Below are 13,768 nucleotides of genomic sequence, written 5' to 3'. Positions count from 1 at the left end.
CTCCGATAAATAATCGGAGTCGGAACTTTTCAGGTAGGGCAGAATTTTCCTCGTGGCACTTCAGAGTGCTGGGGCAACCGATAAGATAGCAGGCAGAAGGACGTGGTCTTAGAAAATTATCGCACCCCCGGCCCGCGTAGCTTGCTACTGATTACACCGCGTACCACCCTCGTCAGAGACGTCAGTCACTTCCCCGGAGCTTAAGCCTTCTTATTGCCGTCCTTGATGAAACACTGTCCACGTTATCGGCAGACACGCCTCCTCCAAAAGCGACCAACTTTCCTTCCAGGAACTGTTTTTCCTTTCACTTTCGCCTGTCAACCGTGCCTGGCCAATTCCTTACTGCTGGCTGGGAATGTATGTATCTCGCCTGCTTGTCGGTAACTAATCGATTCCGCGATAAACACGAACAAGGACTTTAAACTAATAGATATTTCCTTAGGATATCTGGGTAAGCGGTCTAACCAAGCTTCTCAGGGTAATATCTGTCAGATGGTACGAGTGGCTGCTTGGAACGAATTTGTAGATAAGAAACTCAGCTGATACAATCATTGTCGTACTTGTTAGGAGACTTTCCCCGCCTTTGCATGCTTGCGTTCGATTAACGTAAGTAATCCCTTCAGGGTACTCTCTTACTCTTGAGGGTGCAAGAGATCCAAATCTCCTGTTCATCTAGATATTTCAAAATCCTCAACCCTTCCCCTGACACGAGCTCAAGGTCGCGCTATATCCATCCCACCCTCAACTGTCGTGGTAACACCAGGATTTCATAATTGAACTGTTCGCGTCATAGGATGAGGCAGAGTAAACATGTCTGCTCTATTGCAAACTTGTCATCGAAAACTGTATGGACTACATCTCCAGGCTTTTCACTTCCGATGCTCTAGTGTGCATGTAGAGGAGTTAACACGAGGAGCTAACAAGTAAATGATTCCACGGAGGGCCATTAGCTGCCAGCCACCAAATAGCAAGCACCCAACACTAGATAGCCTACCAAACCTCGACTCTAATCATCGTTATCCCCCCAGAGTTCGCTTTACAAGCCTCCTTCCTGTTTGCGCTTGCGCACCGGTAATCTCAACACAGCTCGCGGCGCCTACACTACAGTTTTCACCCCCGCTGCTTTCGCTATCCGCCTGTGCCTCATCTGCCCGCAATGCTGTAGAGTTAAGCCGCAGGTCTCGCGAGCCAGCGATTTGTTAACAAGCTCAAAGAATTATCGGGCAACGGGGAGTCGAGGGTGACCAGGGGACACGAGCTCGGGGGTGAATGCTTTCTCACGTGCTCGTTGCCCCCTTTCCTCGCTGCGAATCAGACCGAGCAACCCCCCCAAGACTCACTTGGTATACTGTAGAAGCCGGACGAGGTGCGTACGACGCAGGCCGGCTGGAGGTCGGGATCACGCTCGTGATCGCTGGCTGCGTGACTTCCTGGCAATCTTCCGTTGACACGACTCATTGTAGGGTTACGGGGTGGCACATCGGGCGGGCCCCGCGGCGCCGAATTGTCCAACAAACACCCTGCAACAGCAATGGAAGGGATGCTCGTCATTCAAATCGTCCGACCAGCGGAGCTTCTCGATTCTCTAAGCTGATGACGCTATTATGAGAAAAGCGGGATGCTCAGGGGGCCCCCTTCAGAAGATCTCGGGGACCTAAGCACTCTTGAGCTCTCGAAACACGCTCTTATTGGACCACAGAGCACGGATTCTGTTACTTACTCGCCTCGCTTGTGTAGGGGCAAATAACGAGGGGACTGGGGGCCTTTGGGCTTCGCTGTATGTAGCCTGTGATAATAAGACGGGGCATATCGGATTGTATTCAAGTAGATTCACTGGAGCAGCGTTATTTTTGTGAATGAGAGGAAATTACGATTGGATGAGATGAATTTTGGAGCTACCACTATCGTGATTTACGAAAAATAAAATACGAAGCATCTTGGTCTAAAGACAGTTCAAGACTTCATTAAAATTCGAAGATGTCGAACTCCAATCTGGTACTATCCTACGTCGGAGGTCCACGTAGCTGCTGATGTGAACTTCCATGAGCTCCCATTATGGCTATTATCAGATGATTTCTATATAGATCTTATTAATTAACACAGGGTCTGTGCTTTGGCGTGTTTGAATGATCGCGTTCTTTGGAAAGTGTTAAACAAAACATTCTCAACAGTAGCTGTCGCTAGGAAAGGCCTGGCTGACTTAAAGCGACAGGTTTCGAAACCATACACCACTTGAAGTGTTACTTGGCTGGCATTAATTTCCAACGAACAGGAAATCCTTCTGTCAAATGCCTTCGCTTATTAAGCGTGTATGCATATGATAGTGTTAACAATTGGAAAATGGCAGCTGGAAACGTGGGGGGCTAGAAAAACCTGAAAGTGCAAATAGTAAAAGTATGTGGACAGTTCAAGATATCATGTCTTATCGAAAGTGCGGTGTACTGTTATAAATATTAATAACTTGGAAAATAAAATGCATAATAGGACAACTATATAACACCGTGTATTTTTCATCTGCTTTATTTCATTTACAAGAACATGTAAAGCTGAACCGTAGCGAGGTACCTTTATGCTCTCAGGTTTCTCTAGTTCCCTACTCTTCTTGTTGCCATTTTTGCAATTGTAGTGTTTTTTTTTTAGAATACACGCAGTTTGTTGGAGATTCGGCGTTTACAGTGGCAGAACACTTCGTGTCGATTTTCAAACTTCGGGGGGCTGTTTCACCCCTTAAAATTGTGAATGGCATTAATAAAGAATACGTGTCTCAAATTTTTGCGCTCAACAACATATTTGAAGGAGAAAGGAATCGGCGCCGTCGATAGTGTCCCTTGTCAGTTGGCAGTCTGCAACTTTCCTTGCGTTAATTGCTCTCAACGCAGGTTTAAGGCTGTTGCTACACCTGGCTGTCGTGATTATTAGAAAACGCTTTGAGGATAAGTCGCTCCGCTGCTGAAATAACGTCGCGGTCCAGATTACCTAACCCGGGCCCAGTTTCCTTCGAGATTCAGCTGCGAACAATGCCCACGCGTAATCCTGGGCAGGTGGCCAGCCGATTTTCAACGGGGCAAAAGGGTTGAGCCGATCTCGCGATTAGGCACGTTTCACACGACCAGGCTTTCCCCGCTGCAGGGATTACCGCGAGGGGGAGTGACCCAGAATCGCGGACATTCTTCTGTGCGCAGCGGTGCGAAATGAAAATTTTTGAAGGCAGCACGGAGCTTTGTCGCCAGATCCTCTGAACTATAACAATGTCACGGATTTTTTTCGGGGGGGAAAGTGCGCCTTTGACGTGAAATCCATTAGCTATTTTTTGTGAGCGCAACGCGAACAGTCTTTGACAAGTTTCGAGACGATGCCATCGAATGTTGGCGCTTATCGATTGGTCCAAAAAAGGACACATTCGTTGTTCATCGATTTTGGTATAAATTCCCATAGAGGGCACGTGCGAAGGCCAATGCAGTAGCACGATATTTATTAAAGGCTTTAGCAAATTGGTGAAAAGCGTAAAGTTTTTGGAAATGGCTTTGAAGATTCTAAAGTTCCTGTGACAAATCTTGCTACCTAAAGACTCTGAAGTTTTTATGTTGTAATTGCGTTGTATTTTAAAAAGCATGAGTACAAATCTCAACCATCTGGGTTAATAAACTTTACAGTCAACTAAACGCGTGGCATTTTACCACGAATGACACTTGCTTATAAACAGAAACAAGCAGAGTCTGTAATAAAATTTATCGAATCGCCAAAGTTGTTCGAAAGCAAAGGTTTATTCAGAAAATATTACTCCAATCTTCCGATTTATTTCCTCCCAAGGAATCACCCCATTCACGACTATGCTATCGCTAACGAACCATCCCGTAGGGTCCGTCCTCTAACCCAGCCAAGAATATAACAGCAGCTCCACATCGACTATCCTGCTCCAACTTATGTCGAGCAAGGAGGCCAAGAGGGGCTGCGTCTCGTTTTTAGATTTCCTCTCCAAGTCGATACGGAAAGTGGAGCAGTTGGCGGCATCCTTAAGTCGATTATAAGCCCGCCCTATTCTCAGATTCGGGGCACCTCGGCCTCTCATTGTATCGAACAATCTCGAGAGCCCAACGCAGAGGTACGGATAGGATGACCAGCTCGAATTTCTCCCTGTGCCCCTTTTTCCTGCCTATTAGCCAATGAACTGGATCCTTTCGAGCTCTTGTTTCTTACGCCTCCGAAGAACGTCCTGCCGATATCCGATGAGGAACGCAACAGGAAGCGGGCGCGTTAACAGAGGCGGGGAGAGAACAACGAGGCGAAGGTAGCAAAAAAAGAAAGCAAGGCACATGCAGGGCAGAAGCATCGCGGGGACAGGGGAAGAAAAAAGTTTCACTCTGTACGACGACAAAGGAGTTTGCCAATCTCCGTCTAATCGCGTGCTTGTGCCCTCGCGTCTCTTTCCCTCCTCGCGGGCAACTTCGATTCGTGCCCCGTTTGCGCGACCACCCCGCGCGCCGCGACGCTTCAACCAAGAGCACTCGACCCTTTTACGATCCAAAGTTTCTCAGTTTCGACGTTTTCTCCCGGGGGGAGAGCGCCATTTGGCATTGCCAGCGGCGTGCATCGGCTCGCCAACGATCGACCCCGGACATGTAAATTGCTGTGACACCGTAACGCTGTCGAAACGGGGGGTCCTCGAGGGGGCCCGATCGCCTCGCGACATCCAGGGTCCGAACTCCCCTCCCTCGCCGAGGAATTGTTTTTATTTTGCGATTCCAGCCGAGGTTTTGTTGGGTTCAGAACCGTGGGAGGTACTCTATGATGTTGGCTCGATCGTGGGTGGTTGGCAAGTGCTTGCGGGGTGTCTTTGAGGAGTAGAATGTTGAGATATTGGGAGTGTGAGAAGCAATGTACGGCAGGATGTGAACGGGGCTTTCGTTTTATGTAGTTTTAAGTAAGTAGACATTGAAATGATCGTAATGGAATGTCTTTTCTATTTCGCGGCAATTTATTCTCTGTATTTCAGGAATGTTTTGATACATTCAAATTTGGGGATATCGATCCTTTCACCAGGAGGTGTAATATTGCAAATGTGTAATGTGTTTGAATTTTTTTACGTCAGTGCTCGTGTTCTTTAAATCTATTTATTCATCTAATCTCAGTACCATCTAAGAATGCTTCATACTCACTACTTCGAATTGAAGACGAAGTAAAACTAGACCCACTTCCATTACTTGCTTTTTTATTAGAACCACTTCCTTTAGGGGTCATTTCAGTTGGACAGGTTGAAAAAATCGATTTTTTAACATTTTTCGAAAGTACATATCCTCAAGAATGTACTGTTAAATTCTCATGGAAAATTCAGATTATTTTAGCTTCTACAAAGGCATTTTGTAGAGAGGGCAGAGGCTCGGCACTTTATGAATGAAAACTTTGAACGCATTTTTCTCGAAACGTCATTTTTTCACATCGTGAAGATAAAATCTCAAAATCTATCGAACCGATTGCTTTATAAATTTGACCGCTTATTCTGCACACCTACGACTCTCGCAGGAACTACAACCAAGTATTTTCAACCAGTCTAACATACTTTTAAAATCGAAAATAGCAAGAGAAAAAAGCCGAAAAACATTTTTCTTGCAATTTGCCCGACATTTTGATAATTTTAAAGATAATTACTAATTACTACTAATTACAGTCCGAGCGATAGCGACAGTCATACTGATCAAGAATCTGTTTGGATTTTTGGGTTCAGAGAAGTGTAACAGCTGAAATCGCCTTCAACAGCGAGGCATGAATTTTTAAACATGTCATCAAGACCGCTTTCAAAAGCATTTTAAAAGCAATAATTTTATTACTTTTATATATTTTATTTGCTGTAGAAATGTGGTTTAATAAATAGAAAAATGTTTATTTCTATTATTATAATTATTTTCGTCGCTATAAATTCCTGAATATCGCTGAATTTATCGGCGCGTTAACCGGAATGACCCCTTAAAGAGATGAGACTTTTAGATAATAACATCAAAACCTACTGTAAAAACTTGTTCAGAAAGTGCACCAAGAAAATGATATTTTCATGGATTTTCATATCTTTCAAAAAGTATCGTGCCTAGCCATGGTAACTGAACTCATTCCCATACATACACTTTGCATTGTTTATACTCTGCTGAAAACAATTAAAGGATGCAACAACACTGCATATAATTTTTACAAATTTTCTTTTAAAAGCGCAGCTTGGTGTTAGAACAGTTGACTGCTGTTGAAGAGCAAAATATGTAGAGTTAAAGTAGTTCTGATTTCTTCTCCCCGCGCTTTGATTTTTACACCCACACCCTGTTTCTGTACATTTCTGTTTAACGATTATCTTTTTCCCAGTATCGTACGAATCACATGCTAATCTATCAAGCGTAAAGCATGTCACGACGGTTGCGAGCAGGGTAGTTCCAGCCTACGCAACCTCAACGAAACTCCCAACCCCTCTCGCCCCGAGCGTCCACGTTGCACAAAGACGCGTGTAAATCCGTAACGCGACGTGCTCGCGCGGCTAAGCCCAGCACGGAAGAAAAGTCCGAGGGGTGCAGGCTCGTTCATTCTCACCAGAAGCACCGGAGCAGAAGACTCCAGGCAGCGCGTCGTTATTCTTCCTAATAGATCGGCGGGAGTAGTCATTGTGTCGGTCGTTACTTCGAGGATCCTTTATCCTCGGTCGGCGTCGATCGGCGCACGTCCTGTCAGACGAGGGAAAAGAGCAGCCGAAGGAGAGGCGACCTTGGGAGGGTGGAGCGACGGAGGCATCGGCGAGGAACAGAGGAAGCAGCGCCAAGAGACTCGTAACCTCGACAAAGGGCGAACAACGGCGGGGTCAGAGCTGGGAGAGCTACCCTTGATCCAGTGTCCAGGATGAGCCTCGTGCTACGGAGTTTCGTTAGGCCGCTAAGGAGGAACTGGAGGTGGCTGTAAATCGAATTATCCTCGGCTGGCTGAGCCGCGGGCCCTCCGAAGATCGAACGAACCACCGAGGATAGGCGAAGAAAGGACCCAGAAGAGGGGGGCCCCGAGAAAAGGATTCCGGTGAATGAGCATCACCGCGACGGTTGTTGTCGCACCGGGCCAGCGTAATGGATGCTCGCCCATTGAGAAAGCACGTCGAAACGCGTAACATAATATCGGGACCCTCGCAGGAGCAAGAGCCCATACCTAATGGAATTTATTAGAGGAGGTACGGGCCCACCCTTCTGCGCTTCGAGTTCAGGTACGAAAGCAGAGCTGCCGGTTAGGCCCGCGCGTCTCGTATTGGGGCCAGGAGAATTCGCTATTACAAGCTTCTTCATCCTGCACTGGGTTAACTCGTCCAGAGTTTCGAGATGGAACGACTGAGGCGCCTCGGTTGTTCCACTGTCGCGCGATTATGAAATCACGCCAGTTGGGGACGAACTTGGGTGTTCAGTCCGTTTTGGTAGTGGGATACTGAGCCATGTACATACAGTGGGGCAAAAGTATGTGGACACCCTTTAAAACAGAATAACTTGTTTAAAATTCATCCAAACGACTTGAGTTTTTTTTTTTAGAAGCTAGAGGGATTAGTTTGCTAGGTGACGTGGTTCGTCGTTTTGAAAAATTGCGATTGGTCGGAATAGCGAAGAGAATAGTGAATGTCGTTTTTTCAACTTTTTTTTATCCGAGCCTGTAACGAAAAGTTAAAAATCGTGTCTGTAGATTTAAGTAAGTTGTATGTATGCTGTAAAATTTCATCGCAATTAAAAGTGGTGGAATTTTGTGTGGGGTAATGCAGAGTAAATTATGTATATGGAAGACTGAAATTAATTTCTCCGTAAAATCGTGGACCGTGTTAGGTTGTTCAGTAGCTCTTATTCTAGAAGAATTCAATTAGATGTTAAATAGATCCACCCTTATAGATTTCTTCATCGTTCACCGACCAATTTATCTCGTTTCCAGGGCTGACCGACTAAAACGTTTTACTTGTACTCCCTGAAATCGAAGAATTAAAAAGCTCCCATTATTGTATTTACACTCTCTTTTAAAAGTCTAAGCTTCTGGAGGTCTGAAACTGTATTGGCGAATTCTACTAGCTTGATGCGGTCAGTGTTATCACAAATGAACCAAGCAACGAAGAGACGATATGGATGATGATTTTAGAAATCAAAATAGTGCTACAATTTTAAGACTTGAAACAGAAGACTTGTTGATGTTAAGGATGGACTTCAGTAACGTTAAAAATAAGCGAAAATCTTTGAAAATTGGGGGAATGAATCTTTATGCAATAAATTGACAAAATAAAATACAAAGTAAATGCGAATTCAACTGAACTTGCGATAAAAATACATCATTGCTATTTCTGATTGGTTTTCATTAGAGGAAACAGCCTTATTAATATCTTGGAAATTGAGTAACTTCTGGCTAATATTGTCACCGAAGTTCATCCTTAAAAGCACTTCATTTGCTGCCCCCATGAGGAGTCCTCAATTTCAACCAAAAAATTCAATTTTATTTCTCGCTTATCACCCACGAAACTGATCCATGCAAATACCTCCATTCTATTTTCAAAATACAGCTGCGAAAATTTCCAATAATACAATCAACGAATTCTCCAGAAATCTAAAGCCGGTTAGCAGATGGCACAAGTTTGCTCCAAAATGTGCATCAGGCAAAGTACCAACACAAAACCTAAATATTATACACATATTCATACAAAACAAATATTTCCAGCAATCTTATAAACGATAAATTTCGGAAACAGTAAATACGCATGGTTCGAGTAATTTCCTCCCCCGGGTCCAGATTCGCCCGAGCATCTGAAGCTCCGATCGAATCGATTAATCGGGGTCCCGCTGTAAAAGTGTATTGGAAGATCGAATCAATTCTGGTACGAAATCGTGGACCGTGTTAAATCGTTCAGAAGTAAAACGCGACGCGGAGGAGCATCGTGGCAACGTTTACTGCCATTCCACAGGGGGTGGGAAAAGTGAGCAAACGATTCGGAGCCCCAGTCACGTATCACGGGGCGGAATCGACGTATTTTGGGGAGCGGCGGCGGAGAAAATGGACAAGGGTTAGCCTCGTGTCTGGATTAGCTTTCGAACCGGAACGAATTAATACTATATCGAGCGCTGCGGAAAATATGCGCCCCAGATAGTTCTATATCCATGGGAGTCGTGACTCTGAAACGAATGAACGTGATTGCGATAACGATCGCGATGAGAAAAATGGAACTGGTCACGGGAAAAGCAACGCCGAGTCGAATGTAAATGCGACGGTCTTTAGTGATACAGAACAAATTTCAATATGGGGGAAGAATGTGGGTCGCAGTGGTCTTGAAGGGAGAAATGGTCAGATGCCCTGACTTCAGGTTTCAACTCGATTTTCAGCAAATCTTCAGGCTTGCTCTGATAAAATAAATAATATCAGTGTTAGTTTTAATGACCGTTTTATGTTAGGTGTACCGACAGCCCTGGATTTACCCTAGTAGCTTTAAATTAAATTTCTCTGCTTCATCTATAATCTCTTGTTTATACACGGTTGTAATTCGACCTAGTTATGCAGAAAGCTAGCAAGTCCCAAAATGACAAAAAATTATTTAAACGCAGTATGGATGTCATAATTTTGTGATGTTTATTCTGCAGAAAATTACCAATCTACAGAACAACTCTTACATTATACAATTGAGGGGCTCAGTGGAAAACAAGCACATGCCACATAAGGCGAATGCCCAATTTCTGCTGATTTAAGAGGTAACTCGTCATAAAGAAGGTGTAAAAAATTTGTTTGCGATGAAAATTTGCAGAGTAATTGATTAATTCTTTAATAATAAATCAACCAATTCAAAAACTATTTAAGAAATATATTTCAAGATGTTTAACTGTTAGTAGTTTGTAATTAAATATATAATGCTCTAAATGTCCGTATTTCTGTTCATGAAAAATAGCGATGTAAATATTTAAATTTTATAAATTTTCGTTTCTTAAGGGGAGGTTCCGGTCTAGAGCCCCCCAAAATAGGTGATCTTTAGGAATTAATTAAAGGAAAATTACTATATATAATTTAATGGGACTTTTTGCATTGTATTAAGGATGCCTTAAATTATAGAAATGTATTTTTTGTTTTATAATTAATCATTGGTTTTCACAGATTCGATTACAATATTCCTTCTTCCCTCATCCTCACCCTGAAGCGCGCATAATAACTTCAACCCTGAAACTTCAATCGCTTCGTTCTTTCCCTTCGCCACATTGGAATATCTCTGGTGTCGCAAGAAACATCCCCTTAAAAGCTACTCATGGAAAAACAACGAATACGGCTATTTTTCAAAGCGATCGATCGCAGTCGATCGGAAATTTTAAATCTCGACTCGCAAGCTTTCCACTGCTTACCACCCAAACGCCGAAACGCACTACCGGCGGGGCCTCTGTCGCAGGATGTGACACGTGCATCCTGGCCGTGGCCGGGGTGGTAATTCTATTCTCCGCAGATAACGCGGCGAAGGCAGGGCCTCTGTGAAAATATTATCGAAAGAATATACTATTCCTGGCCTCTTTATCGGCGGCGGGGCGCGTGTCGTGCGCCTCTTTAGAGAGGCGTTCATCTGCGCCACGGCCGTTAACCGCGTTCCGCGTTCTGATTCAATATTTATAGAAAACCGCGCGAGAATTGGCGACCGGCAGTAATTCATGCGAGGAGCGGCGCCACGGCTCGCCCAGGGTTGTGTAATGATACGCGAGCCACGGTTTATCGGCCAGTGTTCCGAAGTTCTCGCGAAAATTCTCGCCAGCGACGCGACGCGCCAGTCAATTTGCCGTAATTGAATTGCACACCCGATGAAATGTATAGAGGGGGCCTGCGTAAAGTGGCGTTATCGGGCCGCCTCTGACCCGATTCAAACCGTCACAAAAGGCGAATGATTTTTGGATCGAAACGATATTAGATCCTCCGTGTCGCGCGAAACCAAGCTTTGTCGCAGTGAATTACCTAAATGCCGGCCACGGGCGATTCGAACGAGCGGTCGTTTCGTCCTGTGCGTTGGATCGTTTACGGGGCTTTTTGCGAGTCGCGTACATACGGGCGCGCTTTCTGATTTTTCTGGAGGGGGGGCAAGGGGAAATCGCATGGAAATTTCACTTTCGGGTGAATACCACAAATCTTTCGACTGGTCGAGAATAAAATTGTGCACAGTCTACTGTAGTTGAAACTGTAGCAAAGCGAATGTTTGTTTGATTGTTTTTATTGTTTTCCTGTGCTTTAAGCAGGATGGCGTTTCAAGCTTATGTTTGCTTATATTGCCCAACGAACTATAGTCACATTTTTTTAGCCCTCCTCTCAACTTCGGGTCCTAGCAGCAGCGGCGCACCGGGAGAAAGGTGGTCTCCCATCTTTCCCCAGTACACCGCCTCATGATGCTTAACTTCGGTGATCTAAGGAGAACCGGTGTTTTTTTTTGCTATGCACGGTGTTTCTAAATTTCTAAGCAGATCCAAGTATTTATTAGCGATCAGTCTGAATACCTGTTGGAATAAATGAGGCTACCAGCGCAATAATCGCGTAAACCCAGAACTGTTCTTTTGAGATTACCTACGCCCACCTCCTTAGTAAAAATGTCCTATTTGACATTTTACCATTTTTCAAGAAAGTTGAAATATTTGAAATTCCTCGCGTCTTTTACCTTTTAAGTAAAATTAGAAAACCCTATGTGTTTCGTAGAGATCTAGAAACAGTCTAATTAATTCATTTTTTACAAGGACGGCACAAAGAAATTGATAAAACTTCAGTTCCCTCGGATGTTTCGAATTGCTAAATAGGACATTCTAATTAAGGAGGGCAGTACGGCAAATGAAATTATTAAAATATTGTATTTTTAGGTACATAGGTATGATTTTTTAAAAAACATAATTGCTGTAATTAATATTGCAGAATTGGTATTGTGGAACGCGAATCAACAAAATGCTCGGTGCAAAAGGACGTTTTTGTGCTGCCATTTTGTAGACGTTTTTGGAAGGTTCCTGAGGTCATTACAGAATTAAAATTTCGCTGTATTAGAGAGTGGTTCAGTCTGAAATGTCAATCCATTCAAAATTGTGGGTTAGGCCACGATTGCACCGATAGCTTCAAATATAATAACCTTTTCTGTGCCTCCGAAATTCTTGGGATCGTGGGTAACAAGAGAAGAAGAGAGCGAACGTCTCTCGCGCAAAGCACAACACAGGGATTTAATTTAAAACGCGTGGTTCGTTAACAAAACGCGTTAAGAGTCGCCCCAGCGCGTAAACTTTCATCGTCGAGTGACCTCGCGGAGGCCCTCCCTCGACTTCCCTTCCGAATCCCCCGTCAACTTGCTGGCGTCGGAGGGAAATCTTGAAAAATGAAAGGGCGGTCCGCTGCACTGGGGTGGAGAGGAACGGAGAGAATACAGTGCGCCGTGATGGACGAAACGGTTTTAATTGGAAGCCAGAGGAGGGAGACCACGGTGGGTAGCGTTGTCCCGGCCGAAGCCCGAGATAGGGTGAGGCGAGCCGAGGCGGGGTGAGGAAGGGCGAGGAGGAAAGGCCAGAGGGATGGAAGGGAGGCGATAGCGTCGATGGTGGTTCTTTACCCTCGTGCTCGTTCTTCGCTCCCTTTCCCCTCGCCGCTACGTACATTTTCGCACGGGCGTACACGCCCTTACACGCGTTAATACGCGCGCGCGCGCGCGCGCTTGCACACTGGCCTCAACACCTGCGCGCACCACAGTACGAGCTGACAAAGGATGCTCGGCAACTCGGAAATTCAAAAAAATTCGTAACTTTTCAGAAATGTAGTTCAAGTGACGCTAATGACGTGACCATTGTTTGTTTCGGCGATGAAACGGTCCTAGGGGTGAAAACATCCCCTCAGGGGTGAAAACGTCACAAAGAAACTGTGAGTTTTCATATTATCCTCAATATCTGCGGAACCGTAAAAGATATCGAGCAAAAGTTTAATTCAAAGCTTTGTACTTTTTAATGTGAACACAATATTGCGATAAAGGATTTTTGAAAAAGGGTGATAGGGATAGACGTTAAAGAAATGAATTTTATCGGAAATTCTTTATCACCGAATTGTTTTTCTTCTATCGCCATATGGATTTTTAATATCCTTATCAAAACCCATAAAGCTTTGGATTAATTTTTTCTCCGTATCTTTTACAGTTTCGCAGATATTCACTATAGTATAACTCACAATTTCTTTCACTTGGACTACATTTCAGCAAAGTTCCAATTTTTTTTAACAACATCCCTTGCGAGCCCCCTCTGTTTCCCTCTTCCTGGGACCTTCCAACGGCCCAGCCGCCTGGAACCGTGCCGAATTTACGAAATGCTGATTTTAGGCATCCTTGGGAAACGCGAATGTGTCTAAGGGGGTGGAACCAGAATTTAATTCGTCTCCCATGAGAGTCCATGTATCTCGCGGATGAAGAGGCACGGCACAGCCAAATCAATGGGGTGGGGTTCCTCCTTCCCGTAGATATCGAGTTTCGCGGCGAGGAAATACCGCGGAAAATGAAATTAGCTTCGTCGATGTGACGGGGCCGATAGCTGCCGTCGTTTCGTCTCGTTCCAGGGGGTTGGTGGAGGGGTGACAAGGGGGGCATCGACTTCGAATCAAAGTTTAACAAGCCGACGTGGACGAAGAATTGGATGAAATCAAGACCGAATTACCATTCCGCGGGTAGCTCGATAATTGACGACGAGAAGCGATCGATAATCGACTAGTGTCATTGCGACGCCGTGTCCGGTTCCTGAAACGTTTTACTTTGATACGACAGTATTGA

At 44.6% G+C, this 13,768-nt stretch overlaps 1 protein-coding gene across 10 annotated transcripts in view; it reads right to left on the bottom strand.

The window, feature by feature from the left end:
* Positions 1 to 13,768, bottom strand: part of Ten-m (teneurin transmembrane protein Ten-m) — an 834,379-nt gene that overhangs the window by 32,043 nt on the left and 788,568 nt on the right. For 9 of the 10 annotated variants that reach the window (XM_076807851.1, XM_076807850.1, XM_076807852.1 and 6 more), the window contains one exon: positions 1,341 to 1,520. The exons of the other annotated variant lie outside the window; for it this stretch is intronic. In XM_076807851.1, coding sequence (XP_076663966.1) covers positions 1,341 to 1,520 — 180 coding nt within the window. The remainder of the gene's footprint in view (positions 1 to 1,340; positions 1,521 to 13,768) is intronic. 10 annotated transcript variants of the gene reach the window in all.

Source organism: Andrena cerasifolii, chromosome 3 (genome assembly GCF_050908995.1).
Source record: "Andrena cerasifolii isolate SP2316 chromosome 3, iyAndCera1_principal, whole genome shotgun sequence".
NCBI classification, from domain to species: domain Eukaryota; kingdom Metazoa; phylum Arthropoda; class Insecta; order Hymenoptera; family Andrenidae; genus Andrena; species Andrena cerasifolii.
This window is presented reverse-complemented; position numbering and strand designations above follow the sequence as displayed.